Here is a 21,446-nt window from a genome sequence, read left to right as displayed (position 1 = left end):
CATATGCCAACACACATGTATCCTAAAACTACAACGATTTCAATCACAATCACCTTCTGATTATCTGGAACACTTCAAGAAACTGATACTCTTATTATTTTCCTTAGTGTTTGTAATTACAGGATATCTATTATTATCGTCAACTACATGATAATTTAACAATTTTCATTAGTCACATGATAGGCTATGTTTAAATTTCATATCTTATCATGACAGGAAATTTTATTCATGTTCTTCAAAATATAACTTTGGTTTAGAGATTATTTTGATCATGTGATTCCCCACAGTGCTCTTGCAAGGTGTTGAAATCGTGCACGTATCAGGCGGAAAATTGGTTTAAAGATTTTATAATTTCTGTGATGTTGATGTAGCCAAACAGCTTAATGTTTACTTTGAGATTAAAACATTAAGCCATATTCGGAAAAAACTAATTTAAATGTGTCCATCAGAAATGGCCCTAAGTGTATACTATTGATTAGATTGCATCTTTTATGCAGTTATGGAAGAAACAAGGCACAGATGCCAGATGTCAGTGTGCGCAGAAATACATATGCATTTCAAAAATTAAAATCATTTATTAACAGCACGTGAGCTGCCTCGCTTGCACACGATTTTTCTCCCGTTAATACATGGGGGGGGGGGGGGGGGGGGGGGGGGGGGGGGGGGTCCGGCGAAAAAAAGTAGTTTTTATGCAAGAATGATAGATTGAAGGTTAGGGTGGGGTGGGGGACTGGGTTAAGAGATTTCTTCTGGTAGCACTTCATTAGGGACTAATGATGACTATCAAATATATCATAACTATTAAATCTTTCTAATTTTAATCTCCTATTTAAAGTGGCAGGGGCCAGTTACGTTTTCTAAATTAAATCGACAGATGCACTTTAAAGGCATTTATATTCAACTGGTTATTTATGATGTTTATTATGGTGGCTGATTTCTGCCATTTCGTGTTGGCGTGTTGGCGGGGCGAAAACACGAAAACACGATAAATTTTACGAGAAAACTCGACGTTTAAAGGGCACCAACACGACAGATTTATCTGTCGAGTTTTCGTGTTGGTGGGTATAAATATGTCGTGTCGGCGCCCTTTATTTGTCGTGTTTTCGTGTCGGCGGGGCGAAAACACGACAACACGAAAACTCGACAAATTAGGTATTTGCGTGTTTTCGTGTTGTCGTGTTTTCGCCCCGCCGACACGAAAACACGTAAACACGACAAATAGATTATTTGTCGAGTTTTCGTGTTGTCGTATTTTCAGGTATTCGTGTTGTCGTGTTTTCACCTCGCGGACACGAAAACACGACAACACGAAAACACGACAAATTCTTTTCAGACATCTCTTATAAAATGTAGAGTAATATGAAGTGTATGTATAATTGACCTGGTTCCAGAAATATTTCATTGGGGTGCGGGGAGCGGCAACAGTTAAAGAATGAAGGCGGCATCGGCGAGCCGAGTGGGGTTAGGTACGGAAAGGGTTAAACCCTCATGTTAGGTGGGTCAGGGAGTATCTGCCTTTAAATGTTTGAAATATATGAACAAAATGGTGGCCTCTGCTGCATTTTTGAGCCCATATTTTGAGGTACGGGGGTTGGTTATTTCGTGTAAATAAGTTAATCTTCATTGAGGCCCACGCATATACGTAATTATTTTTTTATTTGAACAAGCTCGGGTCCTGGGCAGGGGCCGATGGCCGTGCCATCCCCCAACCCCAACCCCAACCCCAACCCCAACCCCCAAAGTGTCCTGTACTCGTCATAGTGGCACCCAATCCAACTATTTTGGCAAAGAAATAATATTGTTTTCACAATTTAGACCCAAAAATGCAACACAGACCATCATTTCATTCCTATATTTCAAGAATGTCCGTGAGGATACCCTCTGACCCCCTAAATCGGAGGGCATGGCCCCCTAACGTATCTCAAATTTTGGGGAAAAAATGCAGCAGGGACCACCATTTTATACCTATATTTCAAAAATGACAAGGGAAAGACCCTGTGACTCCACTGTCAGGAGGGGGTTAACCGTACCTCAAAATTTGCAACAGAAGCCAACATTTTATATATTTATTTCAAACATTTAAAGCAGACACGCCCTGACCCACCTACTCCACCGGGTCAGGTCAGTAATACATACACTTCGTATGCTTAAAACGATAACTGACATCTGACATATTATTGTACTGTTTTATAATCTCAAATCTCCAAATGCAGCTTTAAGGAATATAAATAAATTTTGAATTGGCGGTTCGTTCGAATAGAAAGAAAAATGCTTCTAAAAGCCTTTGCCACTGGCTTCGGAATAACTCTACATTTTATGAGAGATGTCTAAAAAGAAAAAGAATTTGTCGTGTTTTCGTGTTGTCGTGTCGAAAATTTGTCGAGTATTCGTGTTTTCGTGTCGGCGGGGCGAAAACACGACAACACGAAAACTCGACAAATACCTAATTTGTCATGTTTTTGTGTTGTCGTGTCGGCGGGGCGAAAACACGAAAACACGACAAATAAAGGGCGCCGACACGACAAATTTCGGCGCCCTTTAAACGTCGAGTGTTCGCGTAAAATTTGTCGTGTTTTCGTGTTTTCGCCCCGCCGACACGACAACACGAAAACACGAAAACTCGACAAATTAGGTATTTGTCTTGTTTTCGGGTTGTCGTGTTTTCGCCCCGCCGACACGACAACACGAAATGGAAGAAATCAGCCACCATAGTTTTTTTTCGCACTGGTATCAGTGCAGATTTGTGGAATTTTCAAATTTACTGTCCCTTGCCCCCTAATAATACTATGTCATTCCGGAAGGCGAAAAGATATCGTCGGCCGAAATATAAGAACGATGTCAACACACAAGCAAAATAAATATCAGTCGTCCAATCCTTCCGCCAGTGAATCCATTAGTAGGTCACCTAGCTGGGCAGATAACTGAAACAATACTGGAATGTTGTATGTCAGCCTATAGTTTATTCGACATATTGTATAAACTAATGTTAGCTGTGACTTGGCCGGTCGTAAATTAATTGACTAGACAAACATTCAGTCCACCGGTGATAGTTAGAAACCGGTAAATCTTGCTGTCAGAAATGAATAAAGTAATATTACATTTACCTCCCTTCGTCAACGAAAAACGCGATATGATTTTGCGGTCAAATGGGGATGAAGATTCAGAACTTTTGTTCTTCCCTTCTATTCTTAAAAACTTGGACACTGTAGAGACTGAAACATAGTGTTGAGGGTTCAGATCTTTAGCGGCTATACAAGTGGAATTCGTCATACGTGCTTTGCATCTGCTACTAAAACTGTTGATTCTATTGCAAGGTGTATGCTTTGTTATAACCCGTTAGCTTAAGGTAGTGGGCCCGTAACGACACTCGGTATTTTCCGTTCGTTTACGTATTCTCCGTATGCGATTTCGGCATTCTTCGGTTGTTATAAGAAATAATTTTCGGTCATGGCTGAATGATACCAAATTCGAATACGGAGAATTTGTAATCACACATAAATAGCCGAATGCCATTACGGGTGTACCACCTTAATATAAACCACTTAAGCATGTGTGTCGTTTAGTTCATGTCCTGCCATCGCTTGATGGTAGGTTAGTAGGATGGCGATGCCAAAATAGCAGGGTGGAAGGATGGTATTTGTAGAGAAGCGATAGAGAGATAGAAGGATGTTCTTTAGATGGATCATCATCAAAGTCGTTCAAAGAAATCTACTGCAGTAATATAGACAGAACTCATGTCACCATGGCAATAGAAAGGGAAAAAAACTTGAATAACTCTCTTTTCAAAAACTGATGGCCCAATTTCAAGATCGTTTCACAGAAATGTTCCTTATGTAACATTCTTCTAAGATTGTTCAAATCAAATTGATTTGTAAAAACATGGCAACCGGATTGTATGGTCATTTTTCCCTATTTGTGTATAGTGAAACTTTTAAAATGTTCATGTAATAAACTACAGGCTTGAATTTGTTCTTTGGGCGACCCTTTACTAAGAATGTTCGAACAAACCAGATCATCAAAACCATGGCACGTGGTCATTTGCCCATACATATGCATGTAGTGGGGAAAAGCCGTCTTGTTTGAAATTGCTAGCCCAATATTTAACTCAACAGAAAACAACGTCCCCAAGGTGAGCTGTTTTCATCACTCGCCGCTAGTCCGTCGCCCGCCGGCGTCAACACTTACTTCGAATGACATCTCCTCTGAAACCATTAGCTAGAAATTGATCTGGATTTTCTTGGACTGTACTGAGCATAGGAGACGATCGTGAAAAAAGTTTTATTGCAATTTCAACATTTCTTTTAAAAAATATACAGTTTACATTTTCATTCTTAAATGTGGGTTACTTTCAGTATTTTCCAAACTTCAGTTTTAATCTTTTATTTTTAAAATTAGCAATCCTTTCTCGTATTTGAGACTTAAATACTATTATTTGCCTATATGACAGTATTGTTATACCTTTGGTTCGCTATTTTGTGATTAGTCCCTTATAATTCTCTTACTAAAGACAGTAAACAGCATTGCTTGACTGTTAAAAAAGATATTTTATATTCATTAATTGTGTGCATAGATAAGATTTTAATTAAGAAAGATATATGTACAATTATTGTGGTTTAATCTAAGAAGAAAAAAATATGCGGAGTTATAATTTACATTTTAATGGCATTAATGTTTGACAGTGATATTGTTCTCTTTTAAACATGCTCATTTGAGTGACATAATATCACAGAAAATATCTGAAGTTACAAAATGCCAGTACAATTTGCAATATTTTCTATTGAAAATAATGACGTTCATTTCGTATTAACGGCAAATTGAAAGACGCGAAAGTTACGACGTCCGCGTATACATGTAGTCAGGGAGAGGTCGCGGTTGTTCCGTCTGGTGAACAGAATGGCCGGGAAGCTGATCTTCATGTTAAATGCAACAAAATGTGTGCAATCTATAATATAATCTTGCTTATATATGGAAAGAAAATGTAATGTAAATATAAGATTTTTTTTTTCAGCTATCATGCTAAAAGAACGACAAAATAGCGCGATTCATGGAATTGTCGTGCATACCAGGGATGGGAGGGAGGGTTTGAAGTTCGAATCTTGATAATTTGCGCGGAAGCTTTTCCTGCTCCGCAACTGAATAATATTAAAATCCGTCCCGTCCCGTACTTACATAAATATATTTATTGTTCTATAAATCTGTATTTATGCAAGCTCCGTAGCATTAGCTCCATATAGCCAAGGTATATATCTTACACTCACTTTATGAGCTCTGTTTGATGATGTAGTAAATCAAAAACCAACACATATCTTTGATTGAAATCTGTCATTTAATATCTAAATGACGAATTTGAAAACACAACTAACAATAAATGGTTCTGTTTAGTCCATTTAACTACATTTATTCTTTTACCACAAAACGGGCAGAAAATTTATGATATACAAGATCTGCCATGTTCATAAGCTTGCTTATCTTGTTTATCTAATTGAAATGGACCCCATATAGGTTTGGTTCTATCATATATGACAGGCTAATATACTTACTATGTCTATACTTACTGTTATATGATAATATAGATACAAATGTGCCACCAATTACAATACGGTATCTTCCAGTACATTGTGTGAATTACATATCTGCAATGCACTTCAAAATTATTCCCCTCACATTGCGGAAAAAATTTCAAATCCCAGGTTGTTGAAATGAACACCATCTATCTGTAAAATGTTAGCATTAGAATGTTTCGTTCCTTTCAAATTCCTGTACGTTAAATATTCATTTCCAACAAGTTCTTGTTTAAACACCCTGTTTGCTTCTCTCAGTAATAATAAATTCACTGTATATGTACACTGGGATGTGGCGGGCGTGTTGCCTTGGAATTAATTGGCAAATAAAGATATGTTTTGGACTGTAGCGACGTAAGAAACGTCAGCAATTGAAACAATTCGTAATGCAATGGTCTCTGCATTTATTGCAAGAGAGCCTGGTTAATCAATGTCGTTACCACCAATAAACATGACACCATAGTCAGGATTGTGCTTCACTAATGAATCTTGAAAGAACTGGACATGGTTGGTTCGAGTTTGTTAAACAACCGCCACTAATTCCGCAGAACTTCACGTCAATGGATCATAACTTTGCAGTTTATCAAAACACGCCTCAAACCGAGCTCTACGAGAATCTCCCATGAACAGCAAATACATCTCTAGCACCAAGTCAGGTATATCTTACTGGGTCGAAAATGACCGACACGCATGATTTTCACCACCACTGCTCGATATTTTTGCTTCTTTTGTCCTTTGTGCAGAATCCGTAGTTTCACTGTCACTCTTTTGTCTCTTTTTTTTTTTTGGCATCACTATGTAAATCCATATATCGCGAGATATCCCTTCATATAAATTTTGTCCAGAAAATCTCCTTAAAAAACTTTGAAATTTCAAAAATAAGATCCCAGTTTTAAAACGTGTTCATTCGTTAGACATGACCTTGTATCTATAATGTGTGAAACGCAGTTAACAAGAAAAAAAAATTATATGTTTGATTAGTTTTGCTAAAGCAAAATTAATGAAATAAAAATAATTTACATTCATTTGCATCAAAACAAAATGCAAAAAAAAAAAAAAAAAAGAAAAAAAAAAAAAAAAAAAAAAAAAAAAAAAAGAAAAAAGCTTTTAAAATTTCTAAGAAAATACTGCTTTCAATGCGATTTGATCTTCAAAAGCCGAAAGCAGCAATAAAGTGGCATAATCAATGCGCTATACGAAGAAGACTTGCAGAAAAAAATTGTTTTCTTTATAGTTCTGATACACGTATATAGATTGGACTGGTTTTCAAACTAACCAACCATGTCTTTAATCGTACATTAATCGTAAATAAGAGCCCCACCCCCTTTTTTCACAAGCATTCTCAAAACAAAATTCGACACAGCACGACAGTAAAGTAGAGAAACGCCACCGTTAACAAATACTTCACCGTAGCCACAATACACCACAGTGAAAACGCATGTGCTATATATTGACACATTTGTATGACTGGTTAATATCAGATAACACAATTTAAGGTGCTTCTTTGTTGTATACCTTATTAGTTTTGATACTCTTCTCACAACGATTTACTAAGTTTAATGTAGCATAAAAATTCCATAATATTGAGTTTAATTTATCTCCGATTTTTTTTTCAAAGTATTACAATATATTTAATATTAGGAAATTGAGAAAAATAGATAGGGTTGTGAAATTAAAGACCTGCTCCAGTCCTGCCTTTTAACCTTAAATTGTCACTGATAAAGCATAAAAATCCTGACTATGAACAGTGACGCCTGTCAGAGTATATTTTATATAAAATTCTATATAAAATACCTGTGGTTTTGCGTGCTAAAGGGTGGCGCGTGGCCGTTAACTGTTACCTATTGTAATCATGGGTTGCATACACACAACAGAATTTGAATAGCCGCGGAGCAGGGCTTTAAGAATTTGCTACACTGATTTAAACGTTGAACCAAGTTTACATAATGGGTGTATATGGGGAATTCACGATCTTTATGACAGTTTCCCGTACAGAAACTGTCTTAAATGTATATTTTGATAAAACTTCTTAGTTTTTAATTTACCTATCCTATATATTAGGGCTGCTCCATGCTTAGTTATCTGAAAATTTCAACCTGGATTTTTTTTTCACCCATAACATTTTTCATGATATTTAATCTTAAGAAAGAGAGTAAGGATTTTTGATTCTCAGGTTAAACATGATGTTATGATTAACAATTCCGTATTTCGAATGCACGTGCTTTTATTATTTCCTGGATATGAAATGACTTTTGTGTTAATCAAAAGTGTATAACTAAGTTAAGAAATAGTTTTTGCAAGTATACAATGAATTAGTCGTTCTACTACAAGGAAAATGGCTGATACAACAATGTTGTATTATGTCACTTGCGAACGTGGAAATTAACAGGATATAGGTCGCTTAAAATACAGAAATGCTGAATATTATAGTGTTACAGAATAGAACAAAACATAGTTTTACTATTATGTTACAAAAATATTTTAGCCGATTGAGTTTCTACACAATAGAGAGTATGACTTTTCTCTTAAAATATTAAAGCACGCACATATTTTTCCACAAGCTTTACATGTATTCAACAGCCCACCGGCTCATTATTCTGTATCTAACTATTAATAAGCCGATAATCTGTATGTGTAGCGCTACCTTAAAGTAAATTTGTAAATTCATTAAGTTTTAAAAGAGATTACACAAAGATAAATTTTGTAGGTCAACTCGGTCCGATCATAGTTCTACGTAACACGTAAATATATAAAGTACTTTGGTATTTACATAGTATTAACCAGCCAGTAAGCAGTTTGTTAATACCTTACAAGTACTGTACTGTAAAGATTATTTAACACGGATCAATTTCGCGTATTGACTAATGTTTTATCGGACGTAAAAACAGCAGATATTTTAGATAAAACATTGAACAAAAAGTAGGTTAAAGCAAAACATGCAAGGTTTATTTCAAGGATTTTGTAACACGGTTTTCAAAGCGGAACCTTATATGTCTTTTTGTGATAATGATGACGATGGGAATAATGTGTTGATTCGTGGTCAGATAAATGGCGATGAAAGAATATCTGAAGTTACTGTTTCGCCTATCCAATTTCAAAATAACAATGAAGAATATATCCCTCCAGGGACTAATGTTCGGTGTAATACCTGGAACGGTAACTCCTCTGAGGAAAGTTTAGACGCTGCAAAGAAACGACACAAACAAGATTCAAGACATCGTAAACCCTTTCTGCCACCTTGTGTTGTGTGTGGGGAAACGTCGACAGGATTCCATTATGGCGCAAACACCTGCGAAGCTTGTAAGGTACATTTATTTGTGTTTAGTAGGAATAACATTTTTCTTCAATTTCATTGGCCTCCGTGGCCAAGTGGTTAAGGTCTCTGACTTCAAATCACTTGCCCCGCACCGATGTGGGTTCGAGCCTCACCCTGGGCGTACAATCACTCATGTGGGGAAGCCATCCAACTGGCTTACAGAAGGTCGGTGGTTTTCCCCATGTGTTAGAATAATGTTGGGGTCTTCCTCCACCACCAAAGGTGGAAGTCGCCGTATGACCTAATTGTGTCGATGCGACGTTAAACCCAACAAAAACAAAATATTTCTTCAATGTCAAGTTTCATTGTTGCTCTCTCTATAATTTGTATCCCTCATCCGTATTCTTTTTAGGGATTCTTCAGAAGAAATTTGATGAAAGACGAAGTGGAGTACAAATGTAAATGCACGCCGGAAATGCAGGAAGCATGGAAACGAGGTCCAAGAAAAAATGGATGCCAAGCATGCAGATACAAGAGATGTCTTGCAGTGGGGATGTCTAGAAATGGTAAGACAGAGTAGTTAATAATAATATTCATACGCGTTTTCCTAATGAATTTTATCATCAAAACTCATACATTCAGTGTAGACATTTTGTTTTTATATAAAATACATGTATGGTCTACCAGACCCGTCACTAACAATGTGTACATCATTAACTTGTACTCAGGTAAGTTTACACAAATACAAACTATATAAATCATGTCTTCTATTAGTGAAACATGTACCGTCTTATATAACGATTTGAACTTAGAATTATCGAATTTGAAAGTAAGATGCCGTCATTTAGTTTTAATCTAAACGGTGTATAATTTAAGTGTCTTATATGCTCTGCCATTGTAGCCATTAAGCTGGGCAGATACACTTACAACCACAAAACAAGAAACACCAAGCAGGCGAAGTACATTGAATCGTTAAATAACAACAAGGAAGAGATACCTACGTTCTCAGAAAATAGTCCGTCATCCTCATCCTCTTCTTCTACACACTCTTCCTCAGCACATGTTCGTAAGTATATCTTGGATTAAAGAATCACATCACAAACCGAGGGAGGTCCCCACATCCCATGATCAGACAACGGGGGCTTCGTAACCAGTGGTTGCTTGGCTGAACGCTGTCTGATCAGTTCATGTAACTCAAATTTTCTTACAGTAAAGCAGTTAAGTACAAAAGTGGTAGTATGTGGTAATGCCGTTTTGAAATAGGAAGATTGCATTTTATAATCATATTAAGATTCGTGAAGTTTATATACCTGTATTCACTATTTGCTACTGTTGAATATTCATTTACCAGTCATGTCATGCTGTTGTGCACTACTTTTCGAAAGTCAGTTTCTGTAACACACGATTAACAAATACTTAGTCGGTGAAGATGATATTCTAAAATTATAAAGAAGCTAAAATTATATTGTTTTTGAAAACAATTTTCAGAAGTAAAATTATGAAGCTAAAATAATGTTTTTGAAAACAATTTTCAGAGTATGATACGTTTTCGCCGGAAAACTTTGGTATTTCATTAACAGCGCATGTAACAGATAATTCTATTGGTCCGTATGATTACTGTGATAGTCCAATGAAAACTACCAACAGAAAAGCAGCAACCAAAACTCACATCCTTGCCATGGGCATCAGTCAACAGGTATATAAAATACTTATTATGATATCATGAATAATATATTAAAACAGTGATAGTGTTACCGATGCTAAAGAGTATCTTGTGGAATAAAGCTTTGTTTACACACAGTGTTCAAAAATAGTGAGCGTTGCACTTTTCATATGTTGAACGGGTAGTTTCTTTTTACGCTTAATATATACTTTATAAAAAAAGATAAGACTGTGTTTGATAATTTTCAAGTACCGAAATTTCTAAAAGTTCTACACGATGGTAATTTTTATCATGACTCATCCAGCATACCAGAACACGATGTTTCTTTCCACAAGTACTCTTCCAGTCACAACACACATCCTGTCTCAACCAAAATGAGTTGGAGACAGATAATGGCGTTGGGGGGTGGGTGGTGGTGAGGTGTCGCTAGTATTAATGTTCAAATATTCAAAGGAATGAAACAAAATGCCGTATAGACAAATGAGCCACACCATGAGAAAACCAACATAGTGCATTTCTGACCAGCATGGATCCAGACCAGACTGCGCATCCACATCCGCGAAGTCTAGTCAGGATCCATGCTGTTCGCTAACGGTTTCTCTAATTGAAACAGGCTTTGAAAGCATGGATCCTGGCTAGACTGATTGGTCGCAAATGCACTATGTTTCTTTTCTCATGGTGCGGCTCAAATACTAATATGTTTTATATAAAGAGTTTTCTTTTCAGTATATTTTTAATTTTTCAACAGCATTGTGTTTCTTGCCAAATATTTTTGGGTGTTTGTGGGTGAGGTTTTATCTAAGCAATGAACGAGCACCTGCGTTTATTTACAATTGATATGCAACTTCGTTTTCGCAGAGTTATGCTAAGGATTAATGCACATATGTAGAATGTAGAAGAAATGCAGTTTTAACTATGCACGTTTAAAATTAACATATTTTGTGTTTTTATTAACTTCAGTGTGTTAAAATTACGACCCCCCAAATAAGCATAAAGCCATAACAAATTTTTCTTAAACAGTTTCTTGATGAAATATTTCCGAAAAATTAATCGGAAAAGAATCATCAACATGGTTTCTCATAACGAGAACTACAGATACTCTATATTTCTTCTTTTGTTGTTTAACAGGAAATAGACACAGATGTAAGAATCGTCACTGAGGCACATCTAGCCAGCGTAAATCCTGTTGGCACACCAATAGAAATCATCAAGAAAAAACAGGATGAGTACTTGGTAAGCTGCATAACAGAGCTTATATTTCATGTCATACCGAAGTAAAATTCCTCAAAGGTTTTATCCGAATTATCGACGAACGTGTGTAGAACACATTGCGTAAATACCTAAAGGTCAAACACAGCTATTATTTTTTCCATAGGCTTCCGTTATAAAAAAATGACTGTGTCACGTACCCCAAAATTAAGAGATGACAAGACAAATGAGATTCGTTTAATAAGACAACATGTCAGACAATTAAAAGGCATGCACTTAGCCAGACAATTGTAAAATATTCTAAATTCACAGAAAACATTGTAATACTTGATTTTGTCACAAATTTTATGATTGTAAACATTACCTTTTTATCCAATCGGCTCATTGGCGCTTACTGGTTTCCTACACTTTTTTAAACCAATCAAAAGCCACGTTTCAATAACAACGTCTGAACTTAATTAGCTGATAATTCGGATAAAGCTTGTGAGGATATTTCATCGATGTTTGTTTATAATGTTGCACCAAGTAAAGTTGTTGAAGTATTAAGTAAAGGAGGACAAGATTTGCTCATTTATAAAAGGTGTGTTCGACGTTATCACTGTGTGTTCTTTATCGGTATTCAATGATTTGACATTCATATTGTAAACTTTTATCTGTATTTAGTTATTCTTTTTGTGTATGTGTTATTCATATTGAATGTTTCGTTATTATTCTTGTACAACTTGTCATTCATATTCTAAATCTTGTTATTATTAGTGTATCTCCATTATTCAAATTACTGGCCCCTCTTTGATGTAGATTCGAAACCCCGCTTTGGATGTGAGGAAGCCAAACAGCTGACTTACGGAAGGTCGGCAGTTCTACCAAGGTGCCTGTATGAGAAATCCGATGTCTTCATCCATCATCAAAAGCTAGAAAGGTCGCCATATATCCAAAACTGTGTTGGTGTGATTCTAAACCAACACCCACAAAAAATGTTTCAAGCATTACCTGTATACAACGTTAAGCTACTAGTATGACACAGTAGAAACGGTGACAATCTAATATGTAGACATTTACAACACTCTGAGTCACGAAACAAAGCCCCCCACCCTTTGCCAAAATTATCATTAGTGCTTAACTCGAGTCGTCCAAATACTTTAAAGATATCGGTTAAGTGTATATTAACGACGGTGAGGGAGATCTGGCTCAAAGTGTCTCCGTTAATATAATTTGAGCCGCGCCATGGGAAAACCAACATAGTGGCTTTGCGACCAGCATGGATCCAGACCAGCCTGCGCATCCGCGCAGTCTGGTCAGGATCCATGCTGTTCACTTTCAAAGACTATTATTATTAGAGAAACCATTAACGAACAGCATCGATCCTGACCAGACTGCGCGGATGCGCAGGCTGGTCTGGATCCATGCTGGTCGCAAAGCCACTATGTTGGTTTTCTCATGGCACGGCTCATTTGTTCTTTTACTAGGAAAGCTACAAATCCAGGCAGCAAAACGGTGATCATCCAGACACTGATTGTCAAATGCACCAGGCGGCTAATTTGTTAACCCTCTTTGAAGAGAAGGTTATAAAGGCGGTGTCCTTTGCCAAAAAGATACCAGGGTTTAGGGATCTGAGGCTTGACGACCAAGCTAGCTTAATCAAAGGTCAGTTGTGTTTTTAACATTTAATCTGTTTGCGACATGTGATTTTTACCTTTACGGCCAGTGCAGACCAAGATCATCCTGTACATCCGTACAGGCTGATCATGGTCTGCTCTGTTCGCTTATCAGTGTACAACCCTTTGAATAGTAAGTGATGCTGCCAAAATTAAATGATGGACCAGTCGATTTTAGCAATTTAGCAGGGTAAAGGTTAAAGGAAATGCCACTTTAATATTGATGTTAAGCCGTTTAAGATATTAAGTAAACATTCCTAGATGGAATATGCGCTGTTGGGTCGCACTGTAAACTTTATCAATATTATAAACAATCTTGTTCAGATAAAAGACAGATAAAAAGAACAAAAAGAAAAGAAAACGATTGCTTGAATAATTGATGGAAGGGAAAACCTATTCTGTGCTGTTCCCTGAACTAGAATAAGATCGACGGACCTCAGTCAATAGAGTTTCGAACTATTTAGTAGAAGACCCTTTAAGGCGGCTTATTAGACATTTTGGTATTTGTTCGAAACCTAACAAATGATCAGTTACACTTATTTATGTCCACTGAATGCTTACTATATGTTAGATTTTCACTGGGTGTCTTTTCAATCCTAGTTGTCCAGGGAAAAAAGCATATAATTTATTTGAGCAAACCTTTCCCCCAGGAATACTGTGAATATGATAACTATTGCATTGTATTGGTTACATTTGTACTGACAACACTTGACTTTAATTCGTTAAAATTTGTTCCACTTCTTAAAACATAGTTTAAGATAAAGTCATAAATAGCAGCAGCTAAATGTCAAAAAGTTAAAAACAGGCAAAATTGAGCATTTAAACACGAATAACAATGAAAGCTCATACTAAAACGGATTCGTTAATTCCAATAAAATATTTGAATACAGTTTAACACAAAATACTTTGGAGTTGTAGTGATGTTTAGACTTTTAAGAAACAAAAGCCCAGCATAATATGGGTCATAATAAATATTAGCATGGAAAGAACGAAAAAAACACCATCTAAATGAGTATAACCTTAAATTTCCTTTCAAGGGATTTTTTTCGATGCATATAAGATCTTAAGTCAAAGGACATGTAAACAACTATTCTATTTATAAACATTAGTCGCTAAACAACTACTCTCAATGCTTTGCATGTACAACAACAACATTCAGGAAGTCACCTGTTTTAGTCATTACACAAGATGACTGCGCACATAAATTTGTATTAAATGCGTGTGGGCTAATGAATAGTTTTAAGATCAAACTGGATAATGAATTGGTAATATCATAATGAATATACAGTTGGCCCAATTCATTAAAGTCGTTCAATGTACCGGGAAGTATTACAATATTGGTACGTTTTTGGTAAGTGTTCAGTCTAGATTACAGTTGGTTCCGTATATCACTGTGATATTAAAAAGCGACGCTTTTATATTATTATAAGCTAATGCGAGTCAGCAAACCCCCTTGAAAACAGCATTGTTCACATGAATAAGAGATAGCGTTGCAATATTCCGTATTGTACAAGTGCTATTATATATATTATATATATTTTTCATACTTGTATTTTCTTCTGATGTTTGAAATGATATTCATATGTGTTTTGTGTATAATATTCTCTGTAGTCGTCCTACCCAGGAGTCTGCTCGTGATGACATAATGCAGAGAGGGGCACCTGGATTCTTCCTTCACTGGAAAGTCGCCATATGATCTTTTGGTCGGTGCGATATTAAACCACAGGTGTCTGAAGCTCAATCAATAAAATAAATATGCAGGCTAGATGTCTTGAAGGGTATATTAGGTGGGTAGGGTATGGTAATGCATATATCTATTGATAGAGCTTCAAGCGCCTGTGATTAAACCCATCAAAAACAAGGATACTTTCGTGCAATTCACAGAAAATATATTCTTCTAATTTTCTTCATTTTCAGCGTCACGTATTGAATTGACACTGTTTTGCGCGTACAGATACCTTCTAACCCACCTAGACTTTGACCGACAGGTAGTAACAAGCCCTTGGGGAGAAGAACTACATTTAGATGAACTTAGCCAACTTATACCTATAAATATTACCATGAAAAGATACCAGTATGCCCAGCGTTTGGAAGATCTTAAACTTACGATACAAGAGCTGAGTGTTTTGCGTGCCATTATAACCTTAGCTTCAGGTATTTAAACTAAGCTATTTTTTTTTATTTCTGTTTGATATATAGTCTTTTCATATTAAATTTATCAAACGAGTTGAATAAAATAATAAAATGCGAGGTTCTATTTTATCGATTTTATTCAACAAGTTTAATAAATTCAGTGTGGAAAGATACGAATGTAATACATTGTATTCTTTTTATCACATGTAATCTTAATTTGCTGAAACATAAAAACGTCTTCTTACCTACGAAAGAACAAGTAAATTCGTCCGACGCCCCATTCACTTAAAACGACGTCAACGTCGAAGCTTTATTACACTAGTGTGAAACTAAATTTATGTGATCGTTTTATTTCCTTTTCACGACATCAAACGGGTAATACATGGAGTTTTTTTAGTACGACCCAGGTCATTTATACAGCTTTTTTTATATGCTATATTTTTTCTTTGTCGTTTTTAAACAAAGACTGATAGAGCTCAACATAGCTAAAACAATTCTCATTTACCTTTTTTCAGACCGATGTCAATTAATAGAGCCAGATAAAGTCGACGCTCTTCAACAGAAATATGTCACGTGTTTACAACATCTGCTCAACATCCGGCCACGTGGTCCTGGTACCCTGCTGTATAAAATATTCAACTTTATCACTAACGTTCGCGAGCTGACGGAGGTAGAAGGTGAATTGTCTAAGAAATTGTTGTCTGAATGGCCTACGGTGTCCAAGGATAATTTTTATTTGTTGAAAGAACTGAGTACCTGATATACCGCCTTGTACAAGTAATAATATGGTTAACATCGGTCGAGGGCAAAATTGCTGCAACTAGTTCCAACTGCGTTATATCTCAGAAATAACACCACTTAGTTGAAGCTGTACAGTTAAGAAATGACGGTTGCAAAGGGTTCCTTACCTTGTGTTAGTTTCCGAGACAAGTGGTCGCGATTGAATTCCTCATTGGATATCGATTGAATGCCTCATATTATCTCGATTGAATGTTTCATGGGATTTCGGGCATCTCAGTTGAATGTCTGAGAGGCTGTCGATTGAATATTGAATGCCAAAAGGTTTTCCAATTGAATGCTTCACAGGACTGCGGGGATATCATGTCTCATGGGATCTCGACTGAATGTATCAAGGAATTTAATTTGAATGCCCCGTGGGATCTCGATTGCATGTATCACAAGATCTCAATTAAATGCCTCACGTGATCGCGACTGAATGCATCACGAGATCTCATTTGAATGCCCATGGGTATCTCGATTGAATGCCTCTTTGATTTCAAACTGCGTTATTCCGGTTGATTTTAGACGCAAGTCAAAAACATTCAAATTTACTGAAAAAAAAGTCTGCTGTTGAAAAATAATAAAACAAACAATGTTGGGTTCTATATGTCAGTTGATAGACCTACTTAGAAAACAACAGTAAATATTATATTTCTAAAATACAGTCATCATTAAGAATGACACTAATTGCCCTAGCATCTGCTGCAAGTAACACTATGGTTTAAAGTTTTCTTGTTTAATTGTCACAGAATCAATTTAATATTAGAAATTAAGTGGCCAAAAATATTGAATTAGTTGTCCGGTCATGTTAGTTTAGAATAATTTTAGTGTTCTCAAAAGTCAGCTATTGTTGTCATTCATTTCGCATTAAAAGTATAAGATGTCGTTGATTTATTGTTTTTACTACCAGCTGTCTTACGTGAGAACAGTGATTCTATCCGGGTGCCAACAGCTATCCATCATGTAATAATGCATGGGGGACCTCTGGGGTCTTCCTCCACCATCAAAAGATGAAAAAGGCGCCATATGACCTACATTGTGTTGTTATGACGTTAAATCCTACAAAAAAATTGCAACTTTTTTGCATTTTTGTCTTTCTCACCAATTAGGCTTCATAGCGAGTGCGAATAAAATTGCTTTGAAGATTGTGTTTGCAAAACAATGGGATTGCAAAACACACCTTTCGGCGCCCTGAACGATATTTGTGGTGTTCAAAACGTCAAATCGTTGATTTTAAAATGAGAGAGATGATGCTTTTGAAACAAATGATCAATTTTATGACATATTTGTCTTTAATACTAGGACTGCGCAAAAGTATGAAGGACAGTTAATTAGTACACTTTGTATTGAATTAAATAAATGGTCAAGCCTGGGCCGGGAAATAAGTGCTCCAAGCAGCAATGATGTCGTGAGACCAGGGTTTGCCATTTGAGAAAGCACAGTAGTTTGAGTTAATTGCTTTTAATAGACATCTTAATCTTCAATGATTACTGTTACCAGAAAGAAGGACTCGAACCAAATTTACCCTCTGTCTGAAATTAACAATTTTAAACCACTAAACAGCATTGAATGTTAGATCTGCTAGCAAAGAGTATAAAGTATATAACAAATATAAAGAAAGTGTCCCCTTCTGACTCTGTCGATCAATCAAATCAAAATATGTGAAATTTAAATTCAATATGGCTTATGGGTGTAAAACATAATACTATTTTAAAGCCAGAAAAGAGGGACTACCAAAATGTTACCAAACCGCGTTTACGTTTTCTTTAGATCTATACCACCGACATGTATGTAAAAACCCTGTTGATAAACCAAAAGGCATTGAAAGCCATGCATTATGTCTATATATTCAACAGTCAAGCCTAGACACCTTTACCTTTTCATAAAAAATGGGTTCAAACTAATAATTTGAAAGTACGACAAAATTTAATAGCGCCTCTAATAGCCTATGTTTATATTTACCTTAGAATAAAACACTGTCATTACGTCATTCTTTTGTACTCGCAGTATTGTAATTTTAATACTGGGTTGTTTTCAATGGGCTTAAGGGGTGGATGTCAATACACTTATTTATTAGATATTGGACTATAGGAAAAATACTTGTATAACGAAACGATTAACATACGCATTCATTGAAGCATAATTAATGCAGATCAATATACTTCCACCTTTACTAATCCTACCTGTCGGGTATAACAACGCCGCTTCATTAATAAATTATGACATTTTACAAGCAAAACTGTTGTATCTTCTCTATAAAATACTATTAAGCGATATTTCCTTTTTATTATCGACTTATTAAAAGTTGATTTTTTAACCATAAATAAGCTTACAAAAACATCTAATTTAAAAAATAAGTTTTTAAAGGTAAATAAAACAAATATGAATATATCCCTATTATCTTTAATGTGAAAAAAACTTTGATATTGGGTCTAAACACATTTTCAATTTCCACTAAATTGTATAAGTGCAAGAGAAGTAAACTAATAGATAACCGTGCTATTAATCACATGCATAAGGCAAGCGCTGTCTTTCTTTGCGAACACAGTTTTAACACAAATCTTAAAATCTTAGATATTGATCTTAACTTTCATAAATTCCGCATCTGTAAAATCATTTCTGGTTATTTGTACGACCTAGAAAGAAATCAATTCCTATACTTTATTTAATGTCTTTCTATCTAGTTTTAGGTTCTATGTGTAAAACAGTTTATTTGTTTAGCCAAATATTTAGCAATAATTGGATTCCACGGGCAAATACATTACTACAACCTATTGAAAGTAGTCCAATATTGAATTACAATACGGCAATTGCAAAAGTGTGATCAATATAGTTTAAGAGTTAAATAGAATTATGTATTTCTTTGCATGTGTCGACGTAATACGATTCCTTATACGACACCTTCACCTTCCTAGAGTAACAAGCTCCTTCGAAAAAAAATTGTTAAGGTTTTCAGTTTTAAGAATTTTGTAAGAAATTTACCTCTCTCTACATCGAACAATTTTATAAGAACAATGCTGTTTTAAGAGAATGTACCGTTGTCAGCCTCGTGTCAAAGGTGCAAGGGGAGGGGGACTGGCCATTAAGTCTTTAGAAAAGAACGAAACGGTTTTCTACTGCTTGCAGTGATTTTGAAAGTAAATATTGACCTAAGTACAACCGTTTGCTACAATTCAATCATTGTTGGACGTTTGTTTAATGTTAAACGCCAAATTAAACAGTATTTCGGTCACACAAGATTTAAGGGGACGCATACTTTGAAATTAGAAAAAAAGTGGGTGGGGTATTATAAAATTTACCTGCAAAAAAGTACACGGTTTTGGTAAATGAAATGAATACTGTTTCAACTGTTATAAGTACACAAAGGATTGCTCACTAAAATAAAAATGAGAAAAACTGAAACAAGAAAGTTATTGTTGAATTACATAAGACTTCTTGTGTACATTCAAAGTCAACAATTAAGACTTTTTGGTGCGAAAATAATAGTGCTTCACTTTGTCCAAACATTTATCAATGTCCTACAGATTCTAATTTAAAGAAAGAATGTGAAATAAGTTCACTGTCTTGCTTTTCATTTGGCATATGTGAGCTAAAACACATTATTTAGTTTGTTTACAAAGTAGTGCATAAGAAAAGATACGGTGGTCAAGGAATGCCACATTACAAAACTAAAAGAGTATATTCCCCTTAATACATTAAACATTTATCATTACAGAAGTCTAGTGGCTTACAATAAAGGCCTAGAAATGTTGCCATTATTATTTTTAACTTGGTATTCATGAATTGCAATGCACTTAAATATCAAAATACATTCAACAAACTTTTGAAAATGTACTGTCTTAAAAATCCCTAAAATAAGGTATGAAATTTTGTTGAGAGGTCCAATCAATGTGTACATGTGCAAAAGCAACATTCTAATCTTGTTCACAAAAGTTACTAATACACAGCAGGAATGTCAATGATCAAAACTGGACGAATATACAGTTATCCTCATTTTAATGTCATTTATAATTTGTCCTTGAATTCTCCACCATACTTTTCATAACTCTGTTTGCACGAGTTGCACGAGAATGCTGTCATTCACGTAAAAAAATGGGGTCAAATAAGTTGTAAATGCAATATCATGTAAACGTAGTTAATGGATTATGCAGTTCAAGATAAACTTAATCTCATAACGTAACGATCATGTATAATGTTGTAACAACAACTTTACTTACACTAATTTAAGTAGCAGTCGGTTTATAAGTGACTTTATCGATTCATTTTGTGTTTTGTTATTGTTGTCAAAAGTATAACGGAAGTGCCTCACAACTGAAGCGGAAACCAGTTTGATGCGCAAAGTAGTCCACTGTAGGTAATATTTTTTGACAAATGTCCACAGAAATTAATAATTTTCTAATATTAAAGACGAATATCTGAATAGGATTCATTATTTGATAAGAAATTATAATCATCGACATGTTTTTTTTAAAAATCGTACACGTGCTGACACCTAAGTTGTCTCCCGTCGTTTATTAGAGTTACCTTTCGTCCGGCGCAGTAATACATTTGCAGTGAATCGCCGAGAAGTCGTGGGAAAATTAAAAACCATGTAAACAAACTAAAATTAACCACATTTTCAAGATTAATTTCAAGTGATCGGCATTATGCATTTAACCCGCCTGACCTGTGTAGCATCTTAGATATCTGTTCTAAGGTATTCATTGTGTAGAATGTCATGTTATGCCCTTGCAATGCTAATCCCACTCTGATTTTTTTGTTTACATTTTTTATCAATGAGAAATATGGCGTCCATCCCGAGATGAACTGACGTGGCGTTAAATTTTTACATGTTTAAGCAAACCTGGTGTGTTAGAAAGAAAATCTCATCCCTTCAACATTATTTGGAACACTGTTATTGTAAAAAACCTGTTTTTTCCTTATACAAAAGCTTAATATTTTGTGTTGAATGTACTTTCACAAACACCTCTGTTTTCCTATTACATTCATAGTACCACATCCTTATCCACAAAATACTGAATATTACAGGTGTCCATCAGTATTATATCAGTTTAGGAATATGTTTTTTATTTTCCCACCATTGATTTCTTGAATATGCACCCCTTCCGCATTGCTGTATGAACTGTGAATGTAGCAATATGCGTCCCCTTAAGTCTCAAACGATTCAGTAAGAGAAATACTGCACGGAA

At 35.5% G+C, this 21,446-nt stretch overlaps 1 protein-coding gene across 1 annotated transcript; it reads left to right on the top strand.

Moving 5' to 3' along the window:
- The first annotated feature begins 8,280 nt into the window (after positions 1-8,280).
- On the top strand, positions 8,281-17,141 carry LOC123541116 (nuclear receptor subfamily 1 group D member 2-like). Its single transcript, XM_045326513.2, has 8 exons — positions 8,281-8,866; positions 9,230-9,383; positions 9,719-9,883; positions 10,353-10,513; positions 11,609-11,713; positions 13,156-13,333; positions 15,262-15,498; positions 15,993-17,141. The coding sequence occupies exons 1-8, from the start codon at positions 8,498-8,500 to the stop codon at positions 16,235-16,237; spliced, it is 1,614 nt and encodes a 537-aa protein (XP_045182448.2). The 5' UTR covers positions 8,281-8,497; the 3' UTR covers positions 16,238-17,141.
- Positions 17,142-21,446: the final 4,305 nt, after the last annotated feature.

The sequence above is a fragment of the Mercenaria mercenaria genome, chromosome 16, assembly GCF_021730395.1.
Source record: "Mercenaria mercenaria strain notata chromosome 16, MADL_Memer_1, whole genome shotgun sequence".
NCBI lineage: Eukaryota > Metazoa > Mollusca > Bivalvia > Venerida > Veneridae > Mercenaria > Mercenaria mercenaria.
The sequence above is the reverse complement of the archived record's forward strand: the minus strand, read 5'-3'. Positions and strand labels throughout refer to the sequence as shown.

Coding starts and splice junctions, on each gene's coding strand:
- LOC123541116 (XM_045326513.2), top strand. CDS start 8,498: ATGCAAGGTTTATTTCAAGGATTTTGTAACACGGTTTTCAAAGCGGAA. Junction 9,884..10,352: donor CTCTTCCTCAGCACATGTTC/GTAAGTATATCT, acceptor AACAATTTTCAG/AGTATGATACGTTTTCGCCG. Junction 13,334..15,261: donor CCAAGCTAGCTTAATCAAAG/GTCAGTTGTGTT, acceptor CTTCATTTTCAG/CGTCACGTATTGAATTGACA.